General features: G+C 37.3%; 1 protein-coding gene across 1 annotated transcript; it reads left to right on the top strand.

The window, feature by feature from the left end:
• The first annotated feature begins 12,952 nt into the window (after nt 1-12,952).
• On the top strand, nt 12,953-13,454 carry LOC133092387 (small ribosomal subunit protein eS24-like). Its single transcript, XM_061191675.1, has one exon. The coding sequence runs from the start codon at nt 12,953-12,955 to the stop codon at nt 13,271-13,273; it is 321 nt and encodes a 106-aa protein (XP_061047658.1). The 3' UTR covers nt 13,274-13,454.
• The last annotated feature ends 424 nt before the right edge of the window (nt 13,455-13,878 follow it).

Here is a 13,878-nt window from a genome sequence, read left to right as displayed (position 1 = left end):
AAGTGACACAGTTCTGGGAGAGCCATGAGATACAGTGCTTGGGTAGCAATGTGACACAGGTCTCTGGTGACCATGGGATACAGTCCTGGGTGGCAATGTGACACAGTTCTGGAATGGCCATAGAAACATTCCTGGGATGGTCATGGGACACAGTTCTGGGGTGGCGACGTGACATAGTGGTGGAGTGGTGATATGACACACGTGATAACCGTGTAAAACGTTTCTGCTCAATGCAGCCTAAAGTATGCATGCTCTCCAGCAGGAAAGCATTCCTAGGAACTTCTAGGAAAGATTCCCCCTCTTTATACAGAGGGGGAATCTTTCTCACCATTGGGACTTCCCCTTTGTCTTCTCACCGTGGAACAGCTTTACATGAGCATATGATGCAATGACGACAGACATTTCATCTGCTAAGGATGGCAGACAAATGAAAAGTGCCTGGAACCTTGACTGCATTTTTGAGCAAGTACAACAACCCTTGGCTTGCCTACCCCTAGATTTCTTCTTAAGTGAGATAATGACTAAACTCTTGATATTTATGTCACACACACATGAGCACACATATGCACTATTTATTTTTATTGCATGTACATATTTTATTGCATCTACACAATTCTACTTACATAGGAAACTATAAGCATTTCCCTGTAGACATTAAAATTATTTTTGCAAGCAAAGATATGAGTTGCTTTTTTTTTTTTTTTAATTTTTTTTTGGCTGTGTTGGGTCTTCGTTTCTGTGCGAGGGTTTCTCTAGTTGCGGCGAGCAGGGGCCACTCTTCATCGCGGTGCGCGGGCCTCTCACTATCGCGGCCTCTCTTGTTGCGGAGCACATGCTCCAGACTCGCAGGCTCAGTAGTTGTGGCTCACGGGCCCAGTTGCTCCGCGGCATGTGAGATCTTCCCAGACCAGGGCTCGAACCCGTGTCCCCTGCATTGACAGGCAGATTCTCAACCACTGCGCCACCAGGGAAGCCCATGAGTTGCTTTTTGATAAGAGTTTAGAACAAAAAAATCCATTTGAAACTCTGTGAAGAATAACATGAGGAGTCTAGTTACATAAATATGAGGCAAGCAGGCTCTGTGACCTGGAGTAAAGACACATAAGACTTTTTGATTGACCAAGTTAGGTGTTAAACACTCTGTGGTAAGCAGGTCTATGGAGTGAGTGGCCAATTTGTCTAAGAAACTCATGGCCTTCTGGGAGATTAAAAGTCCCCCAATTCCTGCTACCTAAAGTTTAAAATAAGAGAAACCAATCAACTTGCACTCAGGTAGCCAGAGCAACCTGCAGTAAAATTACCTTGACCAGAGTGACACTAAGCTCATGGTCTAGGGTTCAGTGTACTTCAAGCTGAAAGCTCTACAGCTTACATACCAGTGATTTCTATTTAGGAAACAATAGCAGAGTGTGAAATCTAGAAACCTCACTGACTCTGTGAAGGGATGTGAACAAGCAAGGACACACCAGAGCCAGTAGACAAATAATATCATCTGTCAAACATCGTCTGTACAGGACGTGCAAGTAATGGCAGCAGTGGGATTTCTAGATGACAACTCTCCGTTTGTGTTTTGTGTATGGAAGTAAGCCGAATCTCCTACTCCAACTCACTTTAATAGCATGAGCAAATGACACATTCTTGGACAAACTGTGACTGGGGAGACCTGAAGGGAGAATTAATGAAATTCCCACTAATAGGACTTGTGGAAGTCAGACCATTAAATAAAAATGAATGAATGGGGCTTCCCTGGTGGTGCAGTGGTTAAGAATCCTCCTGCCAATGCAAGGGACACGGGTTCGAGTCCTGGTTCGGGAAGATCCCACATGCCACGGAGCAAATAAGCCCATGAGCCACAACTACTGAGCCTGCCCTCTAGAGCCCGTGAGCCACAACTACTGAGCCCACACGCCTAGAGTCTGTGCTCCGCAACAAGAGAAGCCACCGCAATGAGAAGCCCGTGCACCGCAACAAAGAGTAGCCCCCGCTCACCACAAGTAGAGAAAGCTCGCACAGAGCAACGAAGACCCAACACAGCCAAAAATAAATTTAAAAAATAAATAAATTTTTTAAAAAATGAATGAATGAAAGCATCAGTACCCCCAGTTTATTGATTGGGGCATATAAATATTTGCCTATTTCACACATATACCTACTTAATATCGAAGTTGAGAACTAAATGACAACTTTTGATCGTCCCAAAATAAAATGAGTAATTAAGCACAGTTATTCTTCCCTAATGTAATCTTTCTGTTCTTTGACAAAACGTTTTATTTCGGACAGGATTTCCTAACATGTAGTGTTTTTCAAGAAAGTTTTCTAAGGTCAAGTAAATGTGAGAAGCACTCTTTACACAAATTTGAACCTATTGCTTTGAGGCAAGCTTTCTGAAGCCTTTAATATACAGTATGAATATCCAAGACGGGCTAGAGAGATATCTCCTCTAAAAATTATGTAACCACTGAAGCCTTCTTCATGAAACATCTCATGAGACTAGTTTCTTGCAGAACATAATTTGAGAAACACTGATATAGGGTTTAAAATCCAATCCACAGATAATAAACGTTTAAGTTTTTACATGTATTTGTTTAAATTTATTATAGTTATTTAGAATTTAACCCTGTATTCGATTGCATTTTCACTCATCGGCTGTCTCTTTATGACTTCATCACTCTGGAGCTTTTAATATTAATGTATGGTTTGGTCTGTTAGAGCAGTTTTTTAAATACATTTTCAAGAATGGTTCATGAATAATACATTTTCTGATCTCCCTTCCAAATATGTGAAAATATGTTTTCTGTATCCTCATTGTGTGACATTCATCTTGGCTATGTACAAAATTATTGGGTCCTGAAATCATGCCCTCAAAATGGGAGGCGAAATTTGTTATGTGTTATTGCACAGAAGTTAGGAGCAAGCCTGAATTTGTTATTTCGTACATAAATTTGTTTGGGGGTGAGGGAAAGGGGAGAAGCATGAAGTTAATCCTGGATACTCACCTGTATCCAGGCCTGTTCGTCTTGATTCATATTATTTAACTATTTGAAAGGATGTGTACATTATCCAAAATAATTCTGAATGAAATTTGCAAAACACTTTAAATCTGTATGCCTGGTTTACTATGGAGTCTCAAATTGTTGGGGCATAAATAAGAAAAGCATTCTTTTGATCTAATGATTGGTACCTTCCATGTTCAAAGGTACCTTGTTTCCTACTGAGTGCCCAGCTTCCTAACAGGCATCTTAGTTTGAGTCAAAATCTCATTTATTCTAGACAGTTTCATGTTAGTTATTAAAAAACACATTCTTTTTAACTCATAATCTATTAAATTCAAAGTTTACTTCTATTCCTTAGAAGTTCACCCTATCTCAATCCCTCAGGATAGACTTGTGGTTCGAGGGTTTGAAGTGGAGAGGTTTGGAGTAAAGCAGAACTATTAGAAATCCACGTTCACCGTAAACCTTTAATATAATAAAGCAGTTTAAAAAAACAGGGGGAAGACAGATCTTTCAGTTGCTAACACTTGATGGTAACTCATTTTCCTGTGTTCTTCCTAAACTTGTTCATATGACACACGCACATACACACACTCAATTGTGTTATTTGCACAGAACACTGGGGAAAATGGGAGGGGGAGTGCGGTTTCTATATGACTCGGAGAAAAACTTTCATTATGAAAAACAAAATACAAAGTATTGATATTATATTAAATATCGAATTTGCTTAACGCTTCCAATAAAATTTTATTAGTCCTTTTAGACAGTCACTTGATCTTATTTCCAAGAAGAAAATTTTCTTTTAATCAGGTTTATTTTACAGCTTTATCAAGGTACAATGGACATAAAATAAACCATATGCATGCAAAGTATACAATTTGATAAGTTGTTTCTACTATATAAGTTTCAGGTGTTCAGCATTAGGATTCCACATCTGTATAAATACAAAGGAATCACCATCACATGTCTCCTTATCATCAATCACCACATAGTTGTCCCCCTTCATCCATTTCACCTGCACTCAACACCCTTCCCCTCTGGTAACCACTAATCTAAGTTCTGTATGTATGAGTTAGTTTTGTTTTATTTTGTTTGTTCATTTGTTTTGTTTGTGTAGATTCCACATATGAGTGAAATCATATAGTGTTTGCCTTTCTCTATTTGAGGACCATCCATGTCTGAAGTAGCAAGATTCCTTCCTTTTTTATGGCTGAATAATATTTCCTCCTGTTGCGATGGGACCATGGTTGCAGCTGCAGCATGCTAGTGGGCGGGGCTTGCCCTCAGACAAGCTTCCATGTCTGCCCTCGATTGCTGCCACGTTGGTGTGTGAGGCTATTGCTCAGATGGCTGTGAGGCTCAGCCAGAGTGCAGGGGTGGGCAAGGCTCTCAGCAGGGTGCATCACTTGCATTAACAGGTTAAAGGGAGAATTTCAAAATGTGCCTGTCAGCAACTGCATTAGCAAGTAGCCTGAGATTGCAAAAATGGCTCCTGCCGTGTCTCAGTCCCTGGGGAGCGTTCTAACTGGGTTTTGCCTCTCTAGCAGATGCTTCAAAATTAATAAGTGGGTCCACTTCACCTGTGGTCCAAGAGCTTTTCAATCTGGTGTTTTTGCACTGGTTTGGGGGTCCAGTGAATTTGACCACGGGCCCTTTAAGAGAGGGTTTTCCATTCCCTGCAGTTCTATAGTTTTCCTGGACATATTTCCCATTGGTTTTCAAAGCCAGGTGTTCTGGGGGCTCATCTCTCCTGTGCAGAATCTAGGGATTGGGGTGCCTGATGTAGAGCTTGAACCCCTTGCTCCTCAGGGAAAAGATTTGTACCTCTGTGATCCTTCCCGATGTGGACTTGCCACAGCTAGGGTGTGGTTGTTTTCTTTGGCAAGACTGTCTCTCTGCGTCTCCTATGTGTCTCAGGGCTGTCCTTCTAACCCTTGTTGTGGAAGCTCTGCTCATCCAGTTTTCAGGTCTCTTTTCTGAGGGAATTATTCCACATATAGTTGTAGATTTCTTGTGTCAGTGGGAGGACTGATTTCAGGATCTTCCTGAGCCATCATCTTGAAAACCTTCGACAATTTGGTAAGTTTTGACAAGTGTATACCAAAGCAACATAGTAAACATGGCCATTCTGCAAAGGTTTCCTAGAGCACTCCTATAATCCCTTCTTCCCATTTTTTTCTCCTGCCTTTGCCAGGCAACCACCAATCTATCAGTGGCTTCTATCACTTTCTATTTGCTTGAACTTTCTGAAATTTTATATAAATGGAATCATATAGTGTATACTCTCTTTTGTCCAGAGTCTTTCACTCAGCCTAATTATTTTAGATTCATCCATGTTGTTGTATGTATCAATATTTGATTTCTTTTTATTGCTAGGTAGTATTCCATTATATGAGTATATCACAATTTGTTTAGGCATTAAGTTGTTGATGGTTACTTGGGTTGTTTCTATTGTACTGTTTGGTTATTATAAACACAACTGCTATAAACATTCATGGACATGTCTTGTTGTGTACATATGCTTTCATTTCTCTTGAGTACATACCTATGATTAGAATGGCTGGATCACATGAGAAGGGTATCTTACATCTTTACAAAACTGCCAAATTCTTCTGAAGTCATTTTTCCATTTTATTTTACAACAAGCAATGTTTGTAAGTTCCCATTGCTTCACACCCTCACAAAGCTTAGTGTGGTCATCTTTTCATTTTTATCCATTTTAATGGGTGCATAGTGATAGCTATTTCACTGTATTTTTTAATTTGCATTCCCTAATGAATAATGATGATGCGGAACTTTTTATGTACTTATTTGACATCTGTATATCCTCTGTGGTGAAGTGTGGGTTCAAATCTTTTGCCCATTTAATTGAGTTTTTTTAAACTTATTATTGACTTGTAAAAGTTTTTAATATTAAAGATGCAAATCCTTCATCAGATACATATTTTATAAATATTTTCTCTCAATCTGTGTCTCCCTTTTATTTTCTTTAGAGTGTCTTTTGAAGGGCAAAGTTTCTTAATTTTGATGAAGTTCAATTTGTTAATTCTTACTTTTTATACTTCTTGCTTTGTTTGTTGTACTTAAGAAATCTTTGCCAAACCAAAGGTCATGAACATTTTCTCCTAATAGTTTTATAGTTTTAGCTCTTACACTAAAGTCTATGATCCATTTCAAGTTATCACATGAGGAAAAGAACAAGCTTAATTTTTCCAAATGACTATCCAATTGTTAAAACACCACTTGTAGAAAAGATTATCTTTTCTCTGCCTAGCAGTTTGGTAAAAATCAATTAATGATATATGTGTGGATCTATTTCTGGACTCTAGTTTATTCCATTGGTCTATTTTACCCTCTCTTTATGCTAATATTTTACTATCTTGATTATTGTAGCTTTATGATAAGTCTTGAAATTGTGTAGTGTAAGAATTCCAATTTTTTTCTTCTTTGTTAAAACTGTTTTAGCTATTCTAAATCCTTTACATTCCCATATAAATATTAGAATCAGCTTGTTACAAATCAAAAGCCTGCTGGGATTTTCATTAGTAATACATTGAATCTATAGATAAAGTGGGGAAAATTATCTTAACAATATTGAGTGTCCTGATCCAACAGTAGATATATCTTTCCAGTTATCTAGGTTTTAAAATTTCTCTCTGCAGTGTTTTGTAGTTAAAATGTAGATACATATCTTTTGTCAAATTGTCAACCCTACCTTAACCTAACACTCTCCTTCTAGAATCTAATTCTTTCTTGTAACTATCTTTGGAATTAGCTAACAATTGGTGTCATATTCTGTTCAGATTAACCCTCTGTAATGTCACCAATTTTGTGTCCCAGGAGGATGAATTTGCAGCTGTGCTTTAAATATTTCATCTGGTTATGTAAAACACAACCCATTGGATTTAAAGGTAAACTGTCATCTCAAGCTATTACCATGAACTGTCTATACCTTATTTTCAGGAGACTATCAGGGGAAAACATTATGCACAAAAATGATTTAAACAACATCTGCTTCAGTCACTATTATAATCCTCTCAGAGACAACTGAAAGCATAATATTTTTGTCATGTGAGAATACAATTTTCTGTTCTAAATGGGTTAAGTTCATGTGGTGGCAGAACACATAGGAAAACCACAATGGGAAAATATGAATAGAAGAGGGTTTAACTTTAGCCATACAGCCTTATTTCACAAAAATAATAAATCAGTCACACAAACTTTTCTGAAAAGTTGTGATTAAGTCAACCAAGTGTGATTCTTGGAGTCAGTTTCCTGGGCTGCCAGACTTTAAAACCAGAAAACAAGTAATAAAATGGCAATAAGTACATACCTTTCAATAATCACATTAAATGTCAATGGACTGAATGTTTCAATCAAAAGACATAGGGTGGCTGATCGGATAATAAAAAACAAGACCCATCTATATGCTGCTTACAAGAGACTTCAGAGCTATAATAGAAGACAAAGAATGGCATTATATAATGACAAAGTGATCAATACCAGAAGAGGATGTAACACTCAACATATATGCTCCTTATAAGCCCATAAATATATAAAGCAAATATTAACAGACATAAAGGGAGAAATTGACAATAATACAGTAATAATAGGGAACTTTAACACCCCACTTACATCGATGGACAGATCATCCAGACAGAAAATCAATAGGAAACAGTAGTCTTAAATGACACATTAGATCAGTTGAGCTTAATAGATATCTAAAGGACATTCCAATCAAAAACAGCTGAATACACATTCTTATCAAGTGTACATGGAACATTTTCTAGGATAGATCACTTGCTAGGCCACAAAACAAGTCTCAACAAATTTAAGAGGATAGAAATTGTATCAAGCATTTTTTCTGATCACAACGGTATGAAACTAGAAATCAATTACAGGAAGAAAAATGGGAAAAACAAACATGTGGAGACTAAAAAACAAGGAGGGAGATGCAACAGGGAGGAGATATGGGGATATATGTATACGTATAGCTGATTCACTTTGTTATAAAGCAGAAACTAACACACCATTGTAAAGCAATTATACTCCAATAAAGATGTTTAAAAAAAAAAACAAAAACAAAAACAAAAACCAATGGGCCAATGAAGAAATCAAAGAAGAAATCAAAAAATACTTTGAGACAAATGAAAATAAAAACACAGCTTTCCAAAGTCTACTGGATGTAGCAAAAGTAGTCCTAAGAGGGAAGTTTATAGCTATGCAGACCCACCTCAAGAAATAAGAAAAGTTTCAAATAAACAACCTAACCTATCATCTACAGGCATTAGAAAATGAAAAACACTGAGATATCACCTCACACCTCTCATAATGGCTATCATCAAAAAGACAACAATAACAAATGTTGGTGAGGTTGTGAGTTAAAGGGAATGCTAGTACACTGTTGGTGGGAATGTAAATTGGTAGAACCACTATGGAAAACAGTATGGAGGTTCTTCAAAAAACTAAAAATAGAACTACCTATGATCCAGTAATTCCACTCCTGGGTATATATCCAAAGAAAATGAAAACACTAATTTGAAAAGATACATGCACTCCAATGTTCATAGCAGCATTATTTACAATAGTGAAGATATGGAAGCAAACTAAATGTCCATCAACAGATGAATGGATAAAGAAGATGTGGTATATATGTATATATACCATGGACTGTTACTCAGCCATAAAAAAGAATGAAATTCTGCCATTTGCAACAACATGCATAGCTAGAGGGTATTATGCTTAGTGAAAGGAGCCAGACAGAGAAAGACTAATACAGTATGTTATCACTTACATGTAGACTCTAAAAAATAAAACAAACAAATGAATAGAACAAAAGAGAAACAGACTCACGTATATAGAGCACAAATTAGTGGTTACCAGTGAGGAGAGGGAAGGTGACAGGGGCAAGATAGGGATAGGGGTTTAAGAGGCACAAACTACAATGTATAAAATAAATAAACTACAAGGATATATTGTACAGCACAGGGAATATACCCAGGATTTTATAAAAACTTGAAGTGGAATATAATCTATAAAAATTTTAAATCACTATATTGTACACCTGAAACTAATAAAATATTGTAAATCAACTACACTTCAATAAAAATAATAATAAATAAATAGATATAACGAGCATAGGCAACTTCTTTTAGGAGATTTGTTCTAATGGCAAACAGAAAAAATGGCTTTAAATGTGGACTGCTATGGAAAGAAAAGGAAAAGCTCAAAGTCTTTAACTTGTTGGACTAAGTGTGTGTTAACATCATTAACCAAGATTAAAAATAGATATGGAATAATGACTTTGAAGATTTGGAAGAGGTAGATGATGGGTTTACTTACCTAATCCAGGCAAGCCAGATTCAGGGACCATGGAATCTCTGAACAGGGCTAATATCTCAAGGGCTAAGACAGGTGTATGGGAGACTGGGGCTTTCCCAGAGCAGCCAGTGGGGTCCAGAAATTTGAGAACTGGGAAAAGTAGTATTGCTTTCTTGAGCCGAGCATATTTAGGGGGAAAAAAAAAGAGTTCCCACGGGGTCAACACAAAAGAGAAAAATAAAGCAAACTGCATTCAGAAACAAGGTAAGAAGCTCAAGTTGATTTGGAAGGCAAAGCTGTGATTATTGCTTACAGAGTGATCCCCAGGAATGCCAGAGGTTGGACCATGAGACGGATGGAATACTGTGAAAAGCAGAGACTTGGGAAAATCCAACCATTTCATGGTACACGAATAAACTATTATTATCTTCACTTCCTATCAGCTTTTCATTCTTCTGCTCTTATTAATTTTGGTCTGTTGAAAGTCCAACTTCAACAGCCCTTGTTTTTTTTCCATCAGTCTGTTGAACCCCAACTCTTTCTTGGAGGCAGACATGAGATTGGGGCCAGGAATAGGAGCAGAGTGCAGACAACTTGAGATCAAGAGACACAGCTCAAGTTGGGGCTACCTCTCACCTATCTTGTTTGAGACTCTCAAGGAATTTAGAATCTGCACAGATCTATGGGAATATGATGAGTTCACTGGATACAATGAGTTTGAATACCTGGCCAAATAGAGATGTAGGTTTAAAACTCAAGAGATGTGTTCAACAGAAGTAAAAAGTACTAATACCTGAATATTTCCTATTTTGCCCCTCCTGACTTCCCTTCTTTAGCACTTGAACAGTCCCGCTTTAAGTACAGGATCTTGGTAATGAGTGAAGCCCTGAAAAGGCAACATAAAACAAGAAATGAAGTTAATCTACATCATAATGAGCTTGGAGATGAAGACAGAAAAATCAGGTGGGCTGAATGCTGAGGCAAGTTTCTGAGGGTCTGGAATCAAGAGTGGAAAATGGAGTGTTTCAGGGAGCAACTGCTATCTACTGTAGGAGCCCCAAAGATGCAAAAATACAGGTGACATTTTCATCTGTGTTGTGCATAAAGATTGCTCTCAGTTTATGCATTTAATTGAGAGACTATTTAAGGAATTGAATGATTTTAATTATCTTTGAGCTAACAGTAATTTTTTAATTGCAACACCTTTGCTAAACAGATCTATATAGAGTCTTTATTTTAATGAATATATATTAAAAGTTTGCATATGAATATAGTGGATTGTTTGTATGACCACCTTATGCTAGGTGTTATTCATGTGATTTTGATGTTCAGTTTGTTTTCATGTTGTTACCAAAGAGTACTGCTTTAATTGTGGGCTACTAAGAGGAGGACCTAAAAAAAAACAGAACTGGACATAATATATAATGTTGGATTTGTGCCAGGTGAAGTATAAATGCAATTACAATGCCCTAAACAAACAGAAATTTTGAGGTGATTTGAAAAGAGAAAACTGGATGAGAAAATGAGTTAGTATACCTCCCAGAGTACAGTAACATCCAATTTTAAGGGCTCATGTCTTAGCGTCTTCACCACATTATCTTTCAAGCAGAGATACAGCAGTGTCATCAAATCAATATAATCTACGACATTAGATTAATGCCGCTAATTTTAAAAATATTATTTTAAAAGTTTGTTTATAAGTTTAACTTGTGTGCTGTTTTTAATATATCAGTTCACGTCTGAGTATGTTTAAGAAACATTTTCATTAAAATAATATACTTTAATGTGGAACCAAAGAATTTTGCCTCTACAAATGGTTCACTTTTATCAAATTTGAAAAACGCTTGGAACACAACTAGCCTTATGCAAGCCTTGATGAAAAAGTGCTCTGAGACAGGCACAGGCCTCAGGGGGCAGCTGGCAAGAAGTAGAACAGATGCCAGGGCAGTTCTAGAGTGAAATAGGGTGTTTAGAAACTTTCTATCAAATCTATGTTTCTCTTACCTAGCTTTTTTAAATTTCAGATAATAATAACATCAATAATACCCATTTATGTTTATGACATCTTTCACCATATTACACATTTATTTAGCTGCCCCAAATTATAATTTTCTGAGTGAGTACTGCATTAACCAAATGTAAGAAGTATCTTGGTATTCCTGACGACCATAATTCAAAATAATGTAGTCATATTCTAAACAAAGTCCTGAAAAGTGACATAATAAAGGTATCATAATGTCCTTATAGCAACTGGACCATTTCAGTTTAAACACACATGGATCCATAATCTTAAATCACACTTAAGCAACAAAGACTCTATTGATAAGTGATCAATCCTTATTCAGTCATTTCTATTCATTCTTGAATACTACTTGCTTCCCTTTAACTCTTAATTAATCTGTCACTTATCAATGTAAATTTTCGAGTAATTACAGCATTTAAATCTTTAGTATGGATGGAATTGCAATAGAATTTTGCCCCTTCTCATCATGACATGTCTTATAACTATGCTTCCTCCAGCTCAAACTGAGCTCCAGCCAAATTGAAATTCTTCCATTTTTTGAACAACACATAATCTCTCTAATCTAAAAAATGTCTCTCAAATGTTCACACTTTTGAGTTCATCCAATCCAGTAGCTTTTCCCCAAGACTTAGAAAGGGTGCCAGATGCAGCAATAAAAATACAAGATACCCAGTTTAATTTGAATTGCAGGTAAACAATTAGATGTTTTTTTACTCTAAGTATAGCCCTGTTACTGCATATGACATACTTATACTAAAAAATTATTTGTTGTTTACCTAAAATTCAAATTTTACTGGTTATCTATATTTTATCTGGCAACTCTGTGGCTAGGACTCTCAATTCTATAGCTTCTAATTTTTATAAAGTATACCTTCTCCCTCTGGCATGGCAGAAAAGAAGAAGTAGAGTCATCTGTACAGAAAAGTAAGACAATGGTCTTAGGCCTGGCCTAGCAGCCTTTGGTGTGACATCAAGCACTTTCTCTCAGATGATATCCTGAGCCTCTTTTCCACATTAATTTCACAGCCTACACTTCCATGTTGCTCAGTATTATTTTCTAGATTCCCAGTCTTCTAACCCACTCAGGCTCTAACATAGTGTTCTAACATAGTGTGCATTATAACCTTCATCTAACATCCCTGAGATGGATGAGATCTGAATTATATCTGATGTTCCTTCTGGGATGAGCATGGGGGAAGAGGCACCCATCTGAAACTTGTGTTTCTGGGGCCAGGATTAGATATAGTAATGAGTGGGGCTGGTCAATATGGTACAGTGGGTAGCCGAAGTCCAAGTCCTGTGTGAGACTGGGCCTGGCAAGTATGCATATGAAGCATCAAGTTCAAGAGAGAAGGGAGAAAATAAGAATAGGGAAAAAAAGTGAAACAATAGGCAACATAATCTACAAGATGATGCAGCAGGGGAGAAGAGTTTCTATGGAATATTTATAATAAAACTCATTCTCAAGGAGAAAATTGTTAAGAGGGCCAAGCTTATTTGGACAATTCACTTTCCAGCTTTGGCCTCCCGAGGTCCTTCCGTGAGCATTGATATGATTGGCCGGTGGAAAATAGTCCTCTTTTCCTTCCTGGCTGCTTGAAGATTAACTGCCATCATGAACAACACGGTAACTATCTGGACCAGGAAGTTCATGACTAACCGAGTACTTCAGCGGAAACAAATGATCATCAATGTCCTTCATCCTGGGAAGGCAACAGTACCTAAGGCAGAAATTCGGGAAAAACTAGCCAAAATGTACAAGACCACACCAGATGTCATCTTTGTGTTAGGATTCAGAACCCATTTTGGTGGTGGCAAGACAACTGGCTTTGGCATGATTTACGATTCCTTGGATTATGTGAAGAAGGATGAGCCCAAACACAGGCTTGCAAGACATGGCCTGTACGAGAAGAAAAATACCTCAAGAAAACAGTGAAAGGAACGCAAGAACAGAATGAAGAAAGTCAGGGGGACTGCAAAGGACAATGTTGGTGCTGGCAAAAAGAAATGAAGTGTCTAGCAGTGAGCTGGAGATTGGGCAGCAGAAGGAATAAAGACTCTGCAGTGACTGTATCTTTGGTGATTGTGCAGATTTTTCATGAGAGAGTTAATAAACTAAGACTTTAAAAAAAAAAAAGATGGTGAGGTTCTATCTTTGATCTTAGGAGTGGAAGACATTCTTCTCCTAGGTAGTTCCTTGATCTCAAAGCCCTAAGTCCACTGGGACTAATAAAATTCTAAGCCCAGGACTATCTTGAGATTCTTTCCTTAGTCCCTACTTAGATGTTCTCATTTGGCATGACTTTCCCAGTGCTGTCTCCCTGCCTCATGTCCACGTCTGCTTGGTCCTCATGGTTTAACGTAAGAAAAGAGATGACTCACAGCCTTATACTATGTTAAAGACCACTACCATCTACTCGGTGACAGCTGCCTATATTCAAATTATAATGCCTAAGAAATCACAACCAGATTCTAACATAGTGTGCATTATAACCTTCACCTAACATCCCTGAAAACAAATTTAAAAGCTGTTCACTCAAA

This window comes from Eubalaena glacialis, chromosome 5 (assembly GCF_028564815.1).
Source record: "Eubalaena glacialis isolate mEubGla1 chromosome 5, mEubGla1.1.hap2.+ XY, whole genome shotgun sequence".
Lineage (NCBI taxonomy): Eukaryota > Metazoa > Chordata > Mammalia > Artiodactyla > Balaenidae > Eubalaena > Eubalaena glacialis.
This window is presented reverse-complemented; position numbering and strand designations above follow the sequence as displayed.